The 15,912-nt window shown below is 59.9% G+C and overlaps 2 protein-coding genes across 12 annotated transcripts in view; one reads left to right on the top strand and one right to left on the bottom strand.

The window, feature by feature from the left end:
* Positions 1 to 12,283, top strand: part of TMEM175 (transmembrane protein 175) — a 24,751-nt gene extending 12,468 nt beyond the window's left edge. Inside the window, exons 2-13 of one of the 11 annotated variants that reach the window (XM_019658002.1) lie at positions 108 to 168; positions 1,575 to 1,686; positions 2,209 to 2,369; positions 2,566 to 2,604; positions 3,481 to 3,578; positions 7,023 to 7,074; positions 7,252 to 7,287; positions 7,743 to 7,826; positions 8,186 to 8,350; positions 9,152 to 9,230; positions 9,390 to 9,525; positions 10,729 to 12,283. In XM_019658002.1, the coding sequence (XP_019513547.1) occupies positions 2,217 to 2,369; positions 2,566 to 2,604; positions 3,481 to 3,578; positions 7,023 to 7,074; positions 7,252 to 7,287; positions 7,743 to 7,826; positions 8,186 to 8,350; positions 9,152 to 9,230; positions 9,390 to 9,525; positions 10,729 to 11,389 (1,503 nt within the window). In that variant the 5' untranslated portion in view covers positions 108 to 168; positions 1,575 to 1,686; positions 2,209 to 2,216 and the 3' untranslated portion in view covers positions 11,390 to 12,283. Of the gene's footprint in view, positions 1 to 107; positions 169 to 427; positions 958 to 1,574; positions 1,687 to 2,208; positions 2,370 to 2,565; positions 2,605 to 2,650; positions 2,964 to 3,480; positions 3,579 to 7,022; positions 7,075 to 7,251; positions 7,288 to 7,742; positions 7,827 to 8,185; positions 8,351 to 8,949; positions 9,231 to 9,389; positions 10,640 to 10,728 lie in introns of those variants that run through there. The other 10 variants (XM_019658003.1, XM_019658000.1, XM_019658006.1 and 7 more) reach the window with 10 other exon arrangements.
* DGKQ (diacylglycerol kinase theta) overlaps positions 11,726 to 15,912 on the bottom strand; it is a 12,838-nt gene continuing 8,651 nt past the window's right edge. Inside the window, exons 12-19 of the mRNA XM_019657951.1 lie at positions 15,230 to 15,381; positions 14,826 to 14,974; positions 14,522 to 14,700; positions 14,067 to 14,167; positions 13,745 to 13,891; positions 13,513 to 13,624; positions 13,284 to 13,436; positions 11,726 to 12,999 (exon numbers count right to left, since the gene is read on the bottom strand). Of these exons, the coding sequence (XP_019513496.1) occupies positions 12,898 to 12,999; positions 13,284 to 13,436; positions 13,513 to 13,624; positions 13,745 to 13,891; positions 14,067 to 14,167; positions 14,522 to 14,700; positions 14,826 to 14,974; positions 15,230 to 15,381 (1,095 nt within the window). The 3' untranslated portion in view covers positions 11,726 to 12,897. The remainder of the gene's footprint in view (positions 13,000 to 13,283; positions 13,437 to 13,512; positions 13,625 to 13,744; positions 13,892 to 14,066; positions 14,168 to 14,521; positions 14,701 to 14,825; positions 14,975 to 15,229; positions 15,382 to 15,912) is intronic.

The following is a 15,912-nucleotide window of genomic DNA, read 5'->3' as shown; positions in this document are numbered from 1 at the left end:
AGACAGCTAAAAGCTAAAGCCGCGTGGCCACCCCACCCCACCCACGTCACTGCAGTGCTGCCCTGGAGTCGGTGAGCATTGTTCTCTCTGGCTCTGTATTCCTGCAGTTATGCCGGTGTAGCAGTGAGGAGGACAGATGGTGGCTTTGCGTCAACATTCACATAAGTGGTACAGTACTGTGTGCGTCATTGGCAGCTCGGGTTATTCCTCTCAGCATTGTTTTTCTGAGTTTCATCCCTGTGGGTCTGTTGCATCCGTTTTCCCTTCCTTCCCTGCTCAGCTCGGGCCACCGTAGCAAGTGCCACAGAAGGGAGTTTATTCCTCCGACCCACTGAGCCTGGATGGGAGGTCAGGGTGCGGGCTCACAGTTGAGTTTCCTGTGAGCCCCCAGGCCCCGGCCCGCAGCCCGCGCCTCTCGCCCCACAGCGGAGGGGGCTCTGGTCCTGTCCTCCACTGACAAGGGCGCTAATCTCATCCTGGCCGTGTCACCCTCGTGACCTCACCAAACCCTGCTCCCCTCCCAGAGGCCCCCAGCACACCCCGCACTGTCGGTTAGGGCTTCAGCACGAGCTTGGGGGGACGCAGAAATTCAGTTCACTGCACTTTGTGACAGTCCGTGGAGGGTGTAACAGTTTGCCCCGTTTGTCAGTTTTTGACGTTCATTGTTGAGCTGGCTTCAGGTGCGGACCCTGGACGTCTGCTCCCCCGCACACACCTGCTGCCGCACCTACACCGCAGCTGCCGCCTTGTGGGCATGCGCGCTGCGGCCGCAGGCCTTCACTTGGCTCCGAGCGAAAGTGCACCCCTTCCTGCCAAGCTTCTGTGTCTCCACACGCTGCCTCTTAACTGTCGACTTGCAGGCCAGAGTGGCATCTCGTCTTCATTGGCCCCTGGTTGCTCGTGACACCGACCCATTACACGCTTATTTGCACTGTCCTTCCTGTCCAGAAATTGCCGGTAATCCTCCGTTACTGGTTTTGGGTGCTGTCTGTCTGCTCTGTCTCATCGTGGTGAGGGTTGGCGCTCTGGGTAGCAGCGGCTGCACCTCAGTGACCCCCCTCTCTGCCCCAGTTCCTGCTGCTTTGCAGCATCAGCAGTGTCCTCTGCACCCTCCCCCTCCCGAGCTTCCTTCACCTCAGGAGGCCTGCCACTCGCGCCACGCGTCCTGATGAGCCACCCTCCTCCCCGTGTCTGAGAGCCCTGCTCATGCTGCACTCTGGACCCTGCTGCCCCTGGCAGGGGCCTGTCCCTCGCGGACAGCCATCCTGCTGTCCCCACACTCTCTTAGATGACCTCATCCTTCAACAGCGTTTGCTGGGAACCCAGCCCTGACCTCCAGCTTGACCTGGAGGTGCTGTGTCCACTGCCCACAGCACCTCCACAGTGCTGCCCAGCTCTCTCCGAATGGCCACTTCGGGGGTCACTTACCTGCTTCAGTATACACCCAGAGTTCATGGGGCGGCTCAGGGCCCAGCAGCGGGGGCACTGCCCTGTGCAGCTGAGGCTCCCCACAGTTGGAGCCTTCCCAGGAGGCACCAGAGCCACCCTTAGTGGCTTTTCACCTGTCTTCACAGACCCACCTCTGATACTTAGATGTCCAGAGAGCTCTGAGCTTGCGGCGTTTGCTGGCTGTGTGCCTCGGCCCCAGGCCAGCTGATGTCCAGGACCCTGTTTGGCAGCAGCGAGGTGGGGGGGTAGGGAGTGGGGGGTGGAGCACTTTCCTCTGGTGTGGGTGGGTTAACTACCCAGGGCCTTGATTTCCCCAAAGGGTGCAAAGGCATTGTGGCCCCCATAAGAGAAATGGATGGCCGCTCGCACTGCACAGTTGAGCTGTAGCAGTGGTGGGACTTGGGAGGATGGACGTGGAGCGTGGCTCCCTGAAACCCCCACAAGGCCTCCGGCAGTCGGTCCTACCGGACATCCCGTGTTTAGGATGAAAGCATCCGACAGCACAGTGTCTGGTGTTGGACAAGGGTTTCGGGCCCCTTCCCTGGTGACACAGGTGTAGAGTACCCATCATATGTCATACGTGCCTCTCCTGTTTCTAGAGGGGGGCTGCGGCACAGAGCACGTCTTCTAGATCACAGCGCTCTTCCTGGAGGTTGGACAGAGTGGCAGGGACCCTTCCCACCCCATGTCACAGCTGAAGCCAGCAGGGGCAGACCCCTGGGGACACCCCGACATGCTCAGACCTGTGCTTCTTCTCAGGCCCCACCATGTCCAGGCCCCGGACCCCAGAGCCAGCCCTGGACGTGCAGGGAGACTCCCCAAAGGGCATGAGAGACGAGGACAATGACGACGGGACCCAGCACTCCCATCGCATGCTCAACTTCAGCGATGCACTGCTGTCCATCATCGCCACCGTGATGGTCCGTGTGGCTGCCCAGCCCCCCACGGGCCCCAGCCACACCCTCCCAGCAGACCCTGACTTCTCTCAGCCACATCCCGGGCTCCCCAGCTCCTCAGGCAGCTGGGGGTGGGGAGGGGGAGCGGCGTTTGAGAGCAGTCAGTGCCCACCCAGCCCAGGAAGTATCTTCAGTCCCTTTTGTGTCTTTATTCTCATAGATCCTGCCTGTGACCCACACAGAGATCTCCCCGGAGCAGGTACTTGAGCAGAGTCTATGATGTCTGGGGTCGGGGTCAGGAGCAGGTACTTGAGCAGAGTCTATGATGTCTGGGGTCGGGGTCAGGGTCCTCGAGCCCCAACTTGTGCTCCACTCAAGGTGCCTGGCCTGTGAACAGAGGCAGAGTCCTCGGGGAGCCTTCAGGGTGGGCGGAGAAGAAAGGTGCGAGACCCTGCCAGGCATCCAGTCTGGTGTGGAGCCCCCCTCGCAGTGGCTGCTCAGAGAGCAGCGGGCGGCCTGCCTGCCTGACCGGGCGGCCCAGGGGCTGACAGCCTCCAGGGAGATGCCCTGCCTTGGCCTGCTGGACGCACAGGGACATGTGTGGTTTTGGTCACGGAGGTGAGTGGAAACAGGATGTTCTAAAGCAGAGTTTATAGCACATTTGGAATATTTCTGTTCTGTAAGTTAAATAGCAACAGAAGCTGGACGTGATTTTTAGAAGCACTTTGAAAGTCCCTGGGGCCTCCTTGAATGTGGAGGGGTGCCTTCGAGGCTGAGGAGTGGGTGCGCGGTACCGGGCCTGCCAAGCACACCCGGCTGCCATCCGGTCCTGACCAGCACACTGAGCCCAGCTGTCAGTGGGGGTTGTGGGGCTGCTTAGAGTTGGCTTTTGCATCTGGAAAGGTAACAGTGCTTCTCGTAGGGTTTTGCCGGGAATTATAATAAGCAGAAATGCAGGTGGAGCCTGACATGGCAGCTGGCACACAGCATGGTGACTGAGGGCCCAGCGCCAATTCCTCTGTTCTGGAGCGCCCTACAGAGGGACCCCGGTGGGCTCAGGAAAGCTCTGTCCCCACTGGGGGCCGCCAGGCACCATGGAGTACAGCTGTGTGAAAGTGATGCTCTTCTGTTCCAGCAGTTTGACAAAAATATACAGAAACTTCTGGCAACCAGGATTGCTGTCTACCTGATGACGTTTCTCATCGTGACCGTGGCCTGGGCAGCACACACGAGGTATGGGGTGTCAGCAGCCCCCCTCTTCCGGGCTGAGCCCCTCCCTGCCCCTCACACTAATACTCGCTCCAATCCTCTGCCTCTTCCGGGGCACTTGGCAACAACAGGGGTGACGGCTCACCAGACGGTGAAAGGGGGTGATGTTTGCAGGTCTGGGCCCTGTGGGGCAGCCATCTTAAGACGGCACAGGGAAGGGCTCGGGAAGGGCTGTGAGCCAACGCCCCTGCTCCCCGTGCCATCACATGGCATGCCCGGCCCCAGTCACAGTCCCAGGAGTTTGGCCACAAGGACGAGGCTCTGAGACCCGAGCTTTCTGTGAAGGAGGAAAAGGGTCCCTAGGGTCCGAGGGAAATGGCCCCATAGCTGCAGGGGACTCCTGTGTCCCCAAGTGGGACACCCAGGCATAGAGTTGGGGTGGAGGTGGGGTGCCCTTGGAAAGGAAATGCTCTCTAGTAGGCTTGGTGGGTGTGCAGGAAAACCCAGGGGCCTTTGCTGGCACTTGCATTAAAAGCATCTCAGTGTTTTCAGCACAGTGGCTATGCCTGCTGGGGACAGGCTTAGGGGACAGCTTTTCTCCACCTCCCTTATTTACAGAGAGCTGGGTGGGTCACAGCCACCTCTGTCCCATCCTGCTGATGGCCGGGCTCCTGTTAGACTAACAGCAAGGACAGGACCACACAGCACCTCACATGTCCACTGGTTCACAGCGGCCCTCATGGTCGGGCTCCTCGCCCGGGGCTTGGCGGGGCTGGCGTCTGTATGGGATCGGGGCCCCTTCCTCTGACTTTGGCAGAGGACAGTGCCCTGAGGCTACCATTGGCCCCTGGCTGGATGCAGACCACCCAGGTGGGGCACCGAGGCCTGCTGAGCCCAGTCCAGGAGAAGGCCACTACCTCAGAGGCAGCAGAGCCCTGAGGGGCCCCCTGGAGAGGCTGGGCGAGGAGGGCAGGGCCTTGTTCTAGGTCCTGAACTGGCTGGCGGGCTCTGCTCAGTTTTCAGTTGTGCCTTCCTGCAGGACATAAAACCTCTCTCTGCAGAGTAGGCTATTCCATCGGGTTTAGTGTATGACACCCGTCCTGAAAGGACTGCCTTTTTAAAAATGGTGTTTGAACACAAGGCCTGAAGAACAGATTCATGTAGGTTAGAGCTAGTCCTTTACAGGTCTCCTGGGCTGCCAGGGGACGTCCCAGAGCTTCGGAACAGGCAGCCAGTGGCCCCTGAGGACGTGTCCTCCTGTAGGCCCCACACAGGCCTCCCTCCGTGGCTGCGGCTGCGGGGAGCGGGGTCAGCCTGCCCTACAGCTATCGGGCTTCCTGTGTTGGTACAGGCGGGCTCTCTGGTCAGGGCAGCGGCTGTGAGTGACAAGGGAACATGTGAGCATGTTAGTGTGACAGTTTTCCCCCAGACTTACATTTTCTGTACGTTTCCAGTATTTTCCAACCTTCATACACTGGGTAGTATTTTAAATTTGGTTTAAGAGGACATATTTTAAATGTTCTTTAAAGAGAAAACAGTGGGTGCTCGCTTCGGCAGCACCTATACTAAAATTGGAACGATACAGAGAAGATTAGCATGGCCCCTGCGCAAGGATGACACATAAATTTATGGCCCCTGTGCAAGGATGACACGTAAATTCATGAAGCGTTCCATATTTTTTTTAAACAAAAAGGAAGCCTACTGAATGGGAGAAGATATTTGTCAACAATATATCTGATAAGGGGTTAATATCCAAAATTTATAAAACATTCATGCAACTCAACACCAAAAAAACCAAACAGCCCAATTAAAAAATGGGCAGAGGATATGAAGAGGCATTTCTCTAAAGAGGACATACGGATGGCCAACAGGCATATGAAAAAATGCTCAACCTCACTAACCATTAGGGAAGCAAATAGAATCCACAATGAGATACCACTTCACTCCAGTCAGAATGGCTATCATCAATACATCAACAAACAACAAATGCTGGCAAGGTTGTGGGGAAAAGGGAACCATGGTGCACTGTTAGTGGGTCTGCAGGTTGGTGCAGCCACTACGGAAATCAGTATGGAGATATCTCAAAAAACTGGAAATGGAACTACCTTATGACCCAACAATTCCACTCTTAGATATTTATCCAGAAAAACCCAAGACATTAATTCGAAAAAATGTCTGCACCCCTATGTTCATTGCAGCGCTATTTACAATAGCCAAGACTTTAAACAACCGAAATGCCCATTGGTAGATGACTGGATTAAGAAACTGTGGTACAGGGCCGGCCGAATGGCGCGTTGGTTAAGAGCTGGCTTGGGACACCAGAGGGCCCCGGTTCGGATCCCACATATGAGGGCCAGTGACATTGTCCTCTACAGCTAAGATGCTGAACAACAGCTCAACCTGGAATTGGGTTGCAGTGAGTCGCCAGTGATAGCGTAGGCTGCAGCCCCTGCAGCAGTGGGTTGCCATGGGCTACCGTGTGTAGCCAGCAGCCAGCGTGAGCGGCCCGCAGCCGCCGTGAGCAGCCGTCCAGAAGCCGGCGACTGATCTGCCTCACCCAGGAAGAGTGCAATGATGGTGCCAACTTGGGCCAGTGAAGCAATGTCCTCCACAACTAAACTGAAAAACAAAAGGACAGCAACTTGTCTGTTCCCCTTCCCCCAGTTCCCCAGTGCTATTCCCATCCCCCAATTCTCCAATAAAAATCTGAAAAACAAAACAAAACTGTGGTACATTTACACAGTGGAGTATTACTCAGCTATAAAGAAGAAGGAAATCGTTCCATTTGCAATGATGTGGATAAACTTATAGAACATTATACTCAGTAAAATAAGAGAAAGACAAATATATGATCTCACTTATACGTGAATTCTAAAAAACTGAATAAATGAGAAATGTAAACAGAAATAGTCTCAGAGACACAGGAAAAACTGATAGTTGCTAGTTGGGAGGGGCTGGGGATGAAGAAGGGGAAGGGATGAGACAATATTAATTGGTAACTACAATATGGCCCCAGGGATAGAAAAGACAGTCTGGAGAATATAATCAATAACGTTGTAAATATTTTTTAGGGGGCCAGATGGACTCATGTCTTGTTAGGGAGACCACCTCATAGTCGGTATAGAGGCCTGACCACTGCACTGTATTTCTGAAGCTGATATTGAATAATATTGTATGTCAACTATAATTATATATACACATAGTCACGGGATGTGGAGTAGAGAGTGGGAATGGAGTCAATGGAATTGTAATAGATAAGCATGATATCGGGGGTGGGAGGGCAGTGGATGGGGGAAGGGGGTTGTTACTTTGTGAGGGTGAAAAGGATAACTAGTGCATTGTTCTGTACACCTGAAACTAATAATAATAAAAATTAAAAAGAAAAAAAAGAGAATAGCAGATGTGTTTGATGCTGTTAGGACCGTATTTTATTGAAGGCGTATCTTCTCTTTTCCTTAAATCCTGTAGATTGTTCCAGGTTGTTGCGAAAACAGACGACACACTTGCCTTGCTCAACCTGGTGAGTTTTTCCTTTTGTTTCTTTGGAAATGATTGCATGTGTAGCCCCGCCTTCTGTGGAGGAGTGAAAGCAAGCACTCAGCTTCTCTGGTGCCGTCCACAACCTCCGGGCGGGCGGGCGGGAGGGCGTGCCCGGCCTGCCTGGAGTGACCTGCCTGCCACCCCTCCTGCTTCCCAGGCCTGCATGATGACCATCACGTTTCTCCCGTTCACAGTGAGTACTGGCGATTTCCTAGGCCTTGCTGAGCAGCCCCTGGGTGCTGGGGAGGGGCCTCCAAACTCAAGCTGTTCCCCTCTCAGGCTCAGACCCACGGCTGGTCCAGGGTCAGACAACGCACTTGGGAAGAGGAAAGGAGGTTCAGGGGGCCAGTGGTCCTGTCTGCCTGGGGTTGCAGGCTGGGGGGAGGAGGGGTCTCCCAGGGCCAGTCCAGGCCCAGCCCCAGCACGTGGCCCCCACTCACAGAACTCCATGGGAGCCGAGGCTGGGTGCACAGGGCCACCCATCACAGCATTGGGGCCTGGTGGCTTCTGTGAATCTGGTGACAGTCACCTTTCAAAGCTTAAAGCGTCTGAGGGAATTGCTCTTGTGGGAGGGGACCCCAGGGCCCTGGCTGCCCCCCCGAGACTGTTGAGCCTGCACACCCTGCTCCTGTGTTTTCTTGGCTGCAGTTTTCCTTAATGGTGACCTTCCCTGAGGTGGCCCTGGGGATCCTGTTGTTCTGCGTGTGTGTGATCACCATTGGGGCTGTGCAGGTGGGACGCCGGGGCCTGCCCTCCCCTCCCCACATGCATGTCCTCCGGGAGCACGGGTGCTCAGGTGGGATGTGGCGTGTTGGCTGCTGGGAGGGCCGTGCAGGTGGTTGCCCGTCGTGGAGCACCTGCTGTGGGCCACAGCAGAGAACCCGGAGAGGCTGGGGGCCTGGGTGCCGAGAGGGTGAAGCGGGACCACCCGGGTCCTTGGCAGAGCGGGAAGAGCTGAGACCCACCCCACACGCAGCCCAAGAGCAGAGCAGGGGCTCCTGTCCCCCCTGCAGCCCTAGAAGGTGCCGCTGTGAGCCTCGGCACAGCCTGCGCCCCTGAGGGCCACGCTCGAGGACTCTGCTCTCCCACAGGTGCTGATCGTCCTGTACGCATTCCACTTCCCCCACCTCCTCAACCCCCAGATCGCGCGCTCCGCCCACCGTGCCCTGTACCGGCGGCATGTCCTGTACATTGTGCTCCGGGGCCCAGCGCTGTGCTTCGCAGCCGCGGGCTTCTCCCTGTTCTTCTACCCAGCGGTGAGTGGGGCGGGGAGGCACCCACAGGAGCACTGCGTGTCAGCAGGATCAGCTACAATGCCGGGCGTCTGGCTTGTCACCCACATGACACTTTCAAGGTTCACACGTGCTGTGGGTTGTTGGCACCTCCTTCCTTTTCGTTACCCAGTAATGTCCCACGGTGTGGATGGACCACCTTTGCTTCCCACTGTCTGCTCACGGACACACGGGCGGCTACCATGTTTTCGCTGTAGTGAGCAATGCTGCTGTGAACACGGGTGTGCACATGTCTCTTCGAGACCCTTTGCACTCTTGGGTGTGTGCCCAGAAGTGGATTGCTGGGTCACAGGGAAGTTCTGTGTTTAACTTCTGAGGGCCCCACAGGGTCCCCCAGCAGCCGCACCACTTTGCGTTCCCGCCGAGGCACAGGGCTCCCTTCCCCGCATCCCGCCAGCACGTGTGCCCCTTAGGGAGACCGTCCTGGGTTTGAGGTGGCGTCTCCTTGTGGTTTTGATGCCTCTCCCGGATGATTAGTGACATGAACATCATTACTCTTCTTTGAGAGATGCCTCCTTGGGTCCTCTGCCCGTTTGCATTGCGTGTGTGTCCCTATCACATAGGAGACCCTCATCACACACGTGCCTGGCAGGCACTTTCGTCCCCTGAGCAGCCGGTCCGCTCCACGGTCGTGTTCTTCGATGCACAGGTGTTCACTTGATGAAGTGTCACTGTACTGTGTTCCGTTGCTCGTGGTGCCCCTGGAGCAGATCGCTTGGGGGGACTCCTGGCTCTGGCCCCTGATGTGTCGTGTGTCTCGTGCAGTCATACCTGCTGATGGCAACGGTCATCTTCCTCCCCTACATCCACAAGGCCGCCAGCTGGTGCCGACGCAGGCTCATGGGTGCGTGACAAAGCCCCTGCGACGGCAGGCCATCCCCGTGGGGTCCCTCCCCCGACCCGCATGCTCCCGGCCCCTTGAGGAAGAGGGCAGCGGTGTCCGTCCTGGTGGCCCCACAGCCCCGAGGGCTTGGCCAGCCCCTCCTTCCTGCCTCGTCCACAGGCCCCCGGGAGCCCCCAGCGCACAGCGTGGAGGTCTTCTCTTTTGACCTGCAGGAGCCTCTCAGCAAGGAGCGGGTGGAGGCCTTCAGCGACGGGGTCTACGCCATCGTGGCCACGCTCCTCATTCTGGACATCTGGTAAGAATCCACGCTCAGGCCGCCTCGGCCTTGTAGCGCCACCCTCCCAGAGAAGGAACCCACCCTGGGCAGTGCTCCCAGCGTGGGGTCTTCCGTGCCAGCAGCCCCACCTCAGCGAGGCAGGGGCAGGGGGCGCTGGCAGTGCACAGAGGAGGGGCAGGCCGGCCTCCTCCCGCCCTTGTGTCCCTGCGCCGTTGCCCTCGGCTCTCCCGATCCACCCCTCAGGCTGCCACAGGCCTAATCCTGGCTGTCGTGTTGTTATTGCTAGGTGCTATGCATCTGCTTTTCAAATCTCCCTTTTTCATTCTCCTGTTCCTTGGTCGTATTTCAGTGCATTATTTCGTTAAACCTGTTAGTTAGAAACTGATCTTATGCTCCGTGTCTGACAGTGTAGTCTAGATTCTCCTAATTCTCTTGATAGCTCTTTCCTACTGTAATTTGAATTTGTAAAAATCGGGAGCAAGGCTCCATTGGTACAGATCGCGGAGGCCTCGACCCAAGGCTCCGGAATGACCTGCCGCTGCTTCCCCACTGCAGCCAGGGCCACACTAGCTTGGGTCCCCTCCGTGAGGGGTGTGAGGAGCAGCTGGGGAGGGGTCGTTCTTCCCTCCACCCTCCGTCCCACTGAGGGCCTGGTGGGCCCCAGGCAGCACCCCTAGGCTCTGGCTCCTGCTCCCACCTTCAAATCCTCGAGGTTCCAGGCCCCCCGCCCCCAACACATGTACAGTGCCGCGTGGGGACAGTGTCTCAGGCCGCCTCCCTCCCGCCCCCATGGGCTGTGGGTTGCAGGGCAGCAGCCCCACGACCTCCAGGAAGCGGAGAAGCTGGGGCCTCGACCTGCCTTACAACTGCTCCTTGCAGTAACATGGCCCCGGAGTCTGAGAGGCCGACCCCCAGGCCTGCGGTCCGCTCCCCAAGTGGACCCACGGCTGCAGGGGCACACGGACCTCACAAGCACCCCGCCATGGTGTCCGGCGGGCAGGGCTACCAGATAGCAAAGAAGTGCGGGTGCAGTTGAACTTGAACTGAGACGAATGGCGCGTGACTGTTGAGTGCGCCGCGCGCGTGTGCAGATCCAGGATTGTGTAAGCTTAGCGTGCCCACCTGGAATCAGGTGAGCCCAGTCAGGCGGGGATGGGAGGGACTGCAGCCCTGACGCGCGCCGCGGAGGCTGCTGCAGGCGCCGTCTGTTCACCTCCGCAGTGAGAACAACGTCCCGGATGCCAAGGACGTGGCAGAGCGGTTCCACGGCAGCCTGGTGGCGGCGCTGAGCGCGTCGGGGCCACGCTTCCTGGCCTACTTCGGCTCCTTCGCCACTGTGGGGCTGCTCTGGTTTGCCCACCACTCGCTCTTCCTGCACGTGCGCAAGGCCACGCAGTCCATGGGGCTGCTGAACACGCTGTCGCTGGCCTTTGTGGGCGGCCTCCCGCTGGCCTACCAGCAGACCTCGGCCCTCGCCCGGCGGCCCCGCGATGAGCTGGAGAGCGTGCGCGTCAGCTGCGCCATCATCTTCTTCGCCAGCGTCTTCCAGCTCGCCATGTGGACCGCGGCGCTGCTGCACGGCCCGGACACGCTGCAGCCATCAGCGCGCTTCGGCGGCGGCGAGCACGCCTTCATGCTGGCCAAGCTCGCACTGTACCCCTGTGCCAGCCTGCTGGCCTTCGCCTGCACCTGCTTCCTGAGCCGCTTCAGCGTAGCCATCTTCCACCTCACGCAGGTCGCTGTGCCCTTTGCCTTCCTGCTGTTGCGTCTGCTGGTGCGCCTGGCCCTGCGCCTGCTGCGGGCACTGCCGAGCCTGGCGGGGCCGGCCCCTGATGCCCAGGACGCCGCTGCGCGGGCCCCGCTACTCCCTGCACCCTGCTAGTGCCCCAGCCGGAGCACAGGGTCCGGGGGTGGCTGCCCCTTGGGGAGACTGTTCACTGCTCTTCCACAGTCCCACAGGGACTCGGCTTTGTGGCAGTGCATAGCCCCTCTCCTGGGCCACACTGGACAGTCCAGGGGTTCCAGGGACAGCTGAGGCCCAGCAGGAACCCTTGGCCTTGTTCTTGGGGGCCACATAGGCAGCGGTGCAGCCCCTCCCAGGAGCCAGCCCAGCCCACCTGCCCACCCACCCCACACGCACAGCTCCGTGGGGGCTGCTGGTCTGCAAGCCCCCCTCCCCACGCACTGGCCTTGGGCACAAAGAGGAGTGAGACACGTGGACAGTGATGCCCAGGCTGCATTTGTCGAAGATATAAGTTAGGGCACATTCAGGAGGCGTGGCTACACGGGAGGACACGTGCAGGCCCAGGCCCTACCTGGGCACAGGACAGCTTGCCCCAAGCATGGTTTACAGCAAGTCCTGCAGAGACTGATTACACCGCCGGCCGAGGCGTGAGGAGGCACACGACCGCCAAAAGCTGTTCAGTGCAGTTGTCAGTGTGATTTTGGCAGAAGCTTGGGGGCATGGCTGGGTGGGCCGCGGCTCAGCGCAAAGGCCCTTGGGGTGCCGGGGCCCCGCCCTGCCAAATGGCACCAGCAGCCAAGGGACAGACGATGGGATGGGGTGCAGATGTCCTGGGCACATTGTAAAGGTTTGCTCAGGTTCCACCTGGGGTCTGAGACGAGGCTGGGAGTGGCTGGCCCAGCAGCCACGTCCCCTGTCACCAGGTGTCCATGTGAGAAAGCTCTGACTGTAAGTCCTGTCTGCTGGGCAGACCTGGGGACCGCCGTGTCGCTTGTTGGCCTTGGTCATTAAAGCTGGCTGGTGCACACCTCTCACTACTGGACTCCCTCTGGGCCTGCGGGCCAGACCTGCAGGAGTTGGCTTCTGGTCCCTTCCAGGCCTGCTGTGCCCCACCCCTCCAGCTGCCTCCTGGGCACCATACTCCATCCTCTGGATGGTGGCTGAGCCCACTGGCCTCAGGGCCCTCTGCAGTGTATCCCTGTCACTCCTGGCCACAGCCAGGCTCACAGTGACAAAACCAGGAGAGAAAGCATACAGCAGGTGCCCACACCCAGCCCTCAGTGGTGACGTGAGGCCAGAGGAGCTGATGGTGGGCATCCCACGTGTGCTGGGTCCCTGGGGCCCACAGAGCCAGCTGCTCTGTAGGTGCATCCAGGGGCACTGCCCAAGGGGCACCAATGAGGTCCAGTGCCACCAGCTCGAAGCACTCAGGTGGCTGCAGACACAAAGGGAGGAGTGCCTGTCCTCCATGATGGTGGCCTGGGCCTCAGGGGCCAAGATGATTGGCTGGCCGGAGCCCCTGCCCACCTTGTCACTGGTGCAGAGGCAGGGGTGTGGGGAGAAATGCCCCGAGATCAGGCCACAGGCAGGTCCATCCACTGCCAGCCGCTGCTACAGGACGGGCACAGCATGCTCCGGGCTGTCCGCTACTTGGGGTCCCCCTCGGGGGTAGGCACCCCGTCTGCTCGGGCATCCTTGGGGGTCCCAGCCTTCTTGGGCTTCTGCTTGGCCTTTCTGAGCATGTGGACCTGTCCCGGGACAGGCAAGGTCAGAGGGCTGGGTGACACCACAGGCCAGAACCCCCAGCGCCGTCTCAGCCCATTTTACAGAGGGAGAAGCAGCAGCTGTGGGGCAGGGGCTGAAGCCTGCCACTGCCCAGCACACAACCTCTGTGGCCCCAGGCGGCTCATCGCCACCAAGAGGCAGGTGTTCAACGCCAGCCAGCCTCACCTGGGCCCCACATGAGCCCTCGGGGTAAGGGAAGACCTGGCTGCAGCAAGCCCCCACCAGACTCGCCTCACGACTCACAGACCTTTGGGCACGCAGCTGAGATGATCATGTGCCCAGGAGCCTGGACCCAGGGCTCACCGTCCACCTGCACAGGTGTGGCCTTGAGAAGGGTGACGCGGAAGTAGGAGCCTTGGGCGATGCGGATGCCTGAGCGCAGCCCACCCTGGACCTGGCCCTGGTGGGGAGAGGGCGGCTGGGCTCAGCAGGCAGCAGCACCAAATGGATGGCCCCCTAGGGCCGCCCACACTCACCATGTGCATGACGCCCGTCACCCCCACCACCTCCAACAGCCCGTCGTCCATTCGTGGCTTCTCGAACTTTGAGTCGCTGTCGGAACCCCACAGGTCAGCGCCCGACCCCCAGCTGTGCCAAGAGGAAGGGGTGCACAGGTAAGCCTGCAAGCTGCCCAGGACCAGGGTCCCGCCCAAGGCCAGGGCTGAGGCTGCAGGTGGGGCAGAGCCCCTGGGGAGCCCCCGCCGGCACCTGGGAATGTTGATGAAGATGAGGCCCTCGATGCTGGGCAGCTCCACCTCCTGCTGCCCCACCTGCAGCCGGATCTCCTTGTGCAGGCTGCGGGAGTGGCTGATCTTCTGCAGCCCGACCCGCACGTACACACCCTTGTTGTGGAACCTGCAGGAGGAGGCACACCTGTCACAAGGTGGGGCCCTTACCCAGCCTAAAGCAGCCCCCGGGTTCTAGCACATCTCCACCAGTTCCTGCTGGTGAATCCCCAGAAAGTACGCCATCACCAGAGGGCAGCCCCTCTCTGCCCAGAGCAGTCCCAAGCGCCTTGATCCTCTGGCACCTGCTCGTGAACTTGCCGGGCTCCTCCTCTCGCGCCTGGTGGAAGTCCAGGCTGAGCTCTGCGTCAATGCCAATCCCACAGTAGTTACTCATCTGCACGATCTGGGGACAAGACGGATTCTCCCGTGGCCCTGTCAGCCCCCACCAGGTGCTCCCACCACCCCCAAGCTGGTCCAGCCTCCTCGTCTCCAGCGCCACTCCACCACTGTTGTCAGAGCTGCTCTGTCCAGTGACTGCCCTTAGTACCGCCAGCATCCAGAAGGCGGCATGGCACATGGCGTAGGCAAGGCTTTGGCCGGCCAGCCGTGGACACACATGCCACCTGGCCATCACTGCTCTGTGCCTCAACCTCCCCGTCCATAAAGGGGATGGGACAAGGGAAAGTCCCTGGACACATGGTATGGCCACCTGCTGGAGGCCCACCGCTGCCACACCTTCACCCAGGCACACCGGTACCTTAGGGGGCTCCATGTCGGCCAGGCCGTTCTCTGCACCACTGGCCTCGTGACCATCCAGCAAGATGGTCCAGCGGTCCATGAGCACAGCATCAGCCTCATCCACTGACACCAGCACGGAGAGCGGGTCCTCGCCACTGTAGCCTGCCCCCCAGCGCAGGACCCGGCCAAGGTCGTTCCCTGGGACAGGCGGGACGCAGGCTGACTCCCCATCCGCACCCCTCCATCCGAGGCCTCGCATGAAGCTTGGGGCAGGAAGGTATAAAGCCCAAGGCCCCATCTCCCAGCTTGCTGGCTGACCCCACCTGTGCCCAGGGGCAGGATGGCCACAGAAGGCTCCGGGCAGGCCAGACGGTGCCGCGTCTCCTCCAGGGCGGCAAGCACCCAGCCCACGGTGCCGTCCCCACCACACACCAGCACCCGGAAGCAGGGCACCTGGGAGAACACGTGGAACCTGGTGACAGGGAGACAGGAACTGTCCCGCCACCAGCCACGGCCACCCAGGTGCACAGTGAATGGGGCAGGAGGTCATGACCTGGCTACAGATGGGGCTGCAGCTCACCCCTACCCCTACCCCCCCCTCCCCGCCGTCAAGACAGCCCTTGAGGGTTCTGACACCGAGCCCCAACCTGTTCCCACCGGCCCACCAATGGGTGTATGAAAGTCCCTCCCAGGGCCTGGCAAGCAGTGGGGGCCCCACCAGACTCACCCGGGAAGAGGCCCCCCGTTGGTCAACTCAAAGACCTGGTGAGGGTTTAGCAGCTTGCGGAAACTGCAGAGCAGTTCACGGCCCTTGAGGCCTCCACTCTTGGGGTTCACAAACACGAGGAGAGGGCAGCAGTCTGGGGGCAGCTTGGTGTGCTGACAGATGGGGACTGAGTTAGGGCAGGTCTCTTCCCCCACCACACTGCTTGGGCAGTGACTGGCCCCCAACCTGAGCCCACCTGGGGCAGCCCCCTCCCTAGGAAGGTACACATGAGGCCCAGGGGACCACATGGCCATCCCTAGCTCACCACTGACCATTGGGAGCACCCCCAAGGCAGAGGGGGCACCCAGAGGCCGCTGGCCAGTGGGGACATGAGGCCGGCCAGCCTGGAGCTGAGTACACAGGCCGAGTCACACCCAGACACACCTCCTGAAACTGCACACCACTGACCCGGGAGGCCACAAGCCCAGGTTGGAAGCCCACACGGGACCCCATCTGCCCCTCTGGGGGCCAACTGTACACAGCCTGGGAGGACACAGCTACCAGGGACCCACCCACATGGCAGCCAGGAGGCTCAGGACGAAGCCCATCCCCCCCCCAACCTCCAAAATGTGCCCAGGAGACTTGGCAGGGGGCTGGAGTTCCCACAAAGGAAAACGGTGTGGACTGGGGTCTCTACAACGGTG

Source organism: Hipposideros armiger, unplaced genomic scaffold (genome assembly GCF_001890085.2).
Source record: "Hipposideros armiger isolate ML-2016 unplaced genomic scaffold, ASM189008v1 scaffold_282, whole genome shotgun sequence".
NCBI lineage: Eukaryota > Metazoa > Chordata > Mammalia > Chiroptera > Hipposideridae > Hipposideros > Hipposideros armiger.
This window is presented reverse-complemented; position numbering and strand designations above follow the sequence as displayed.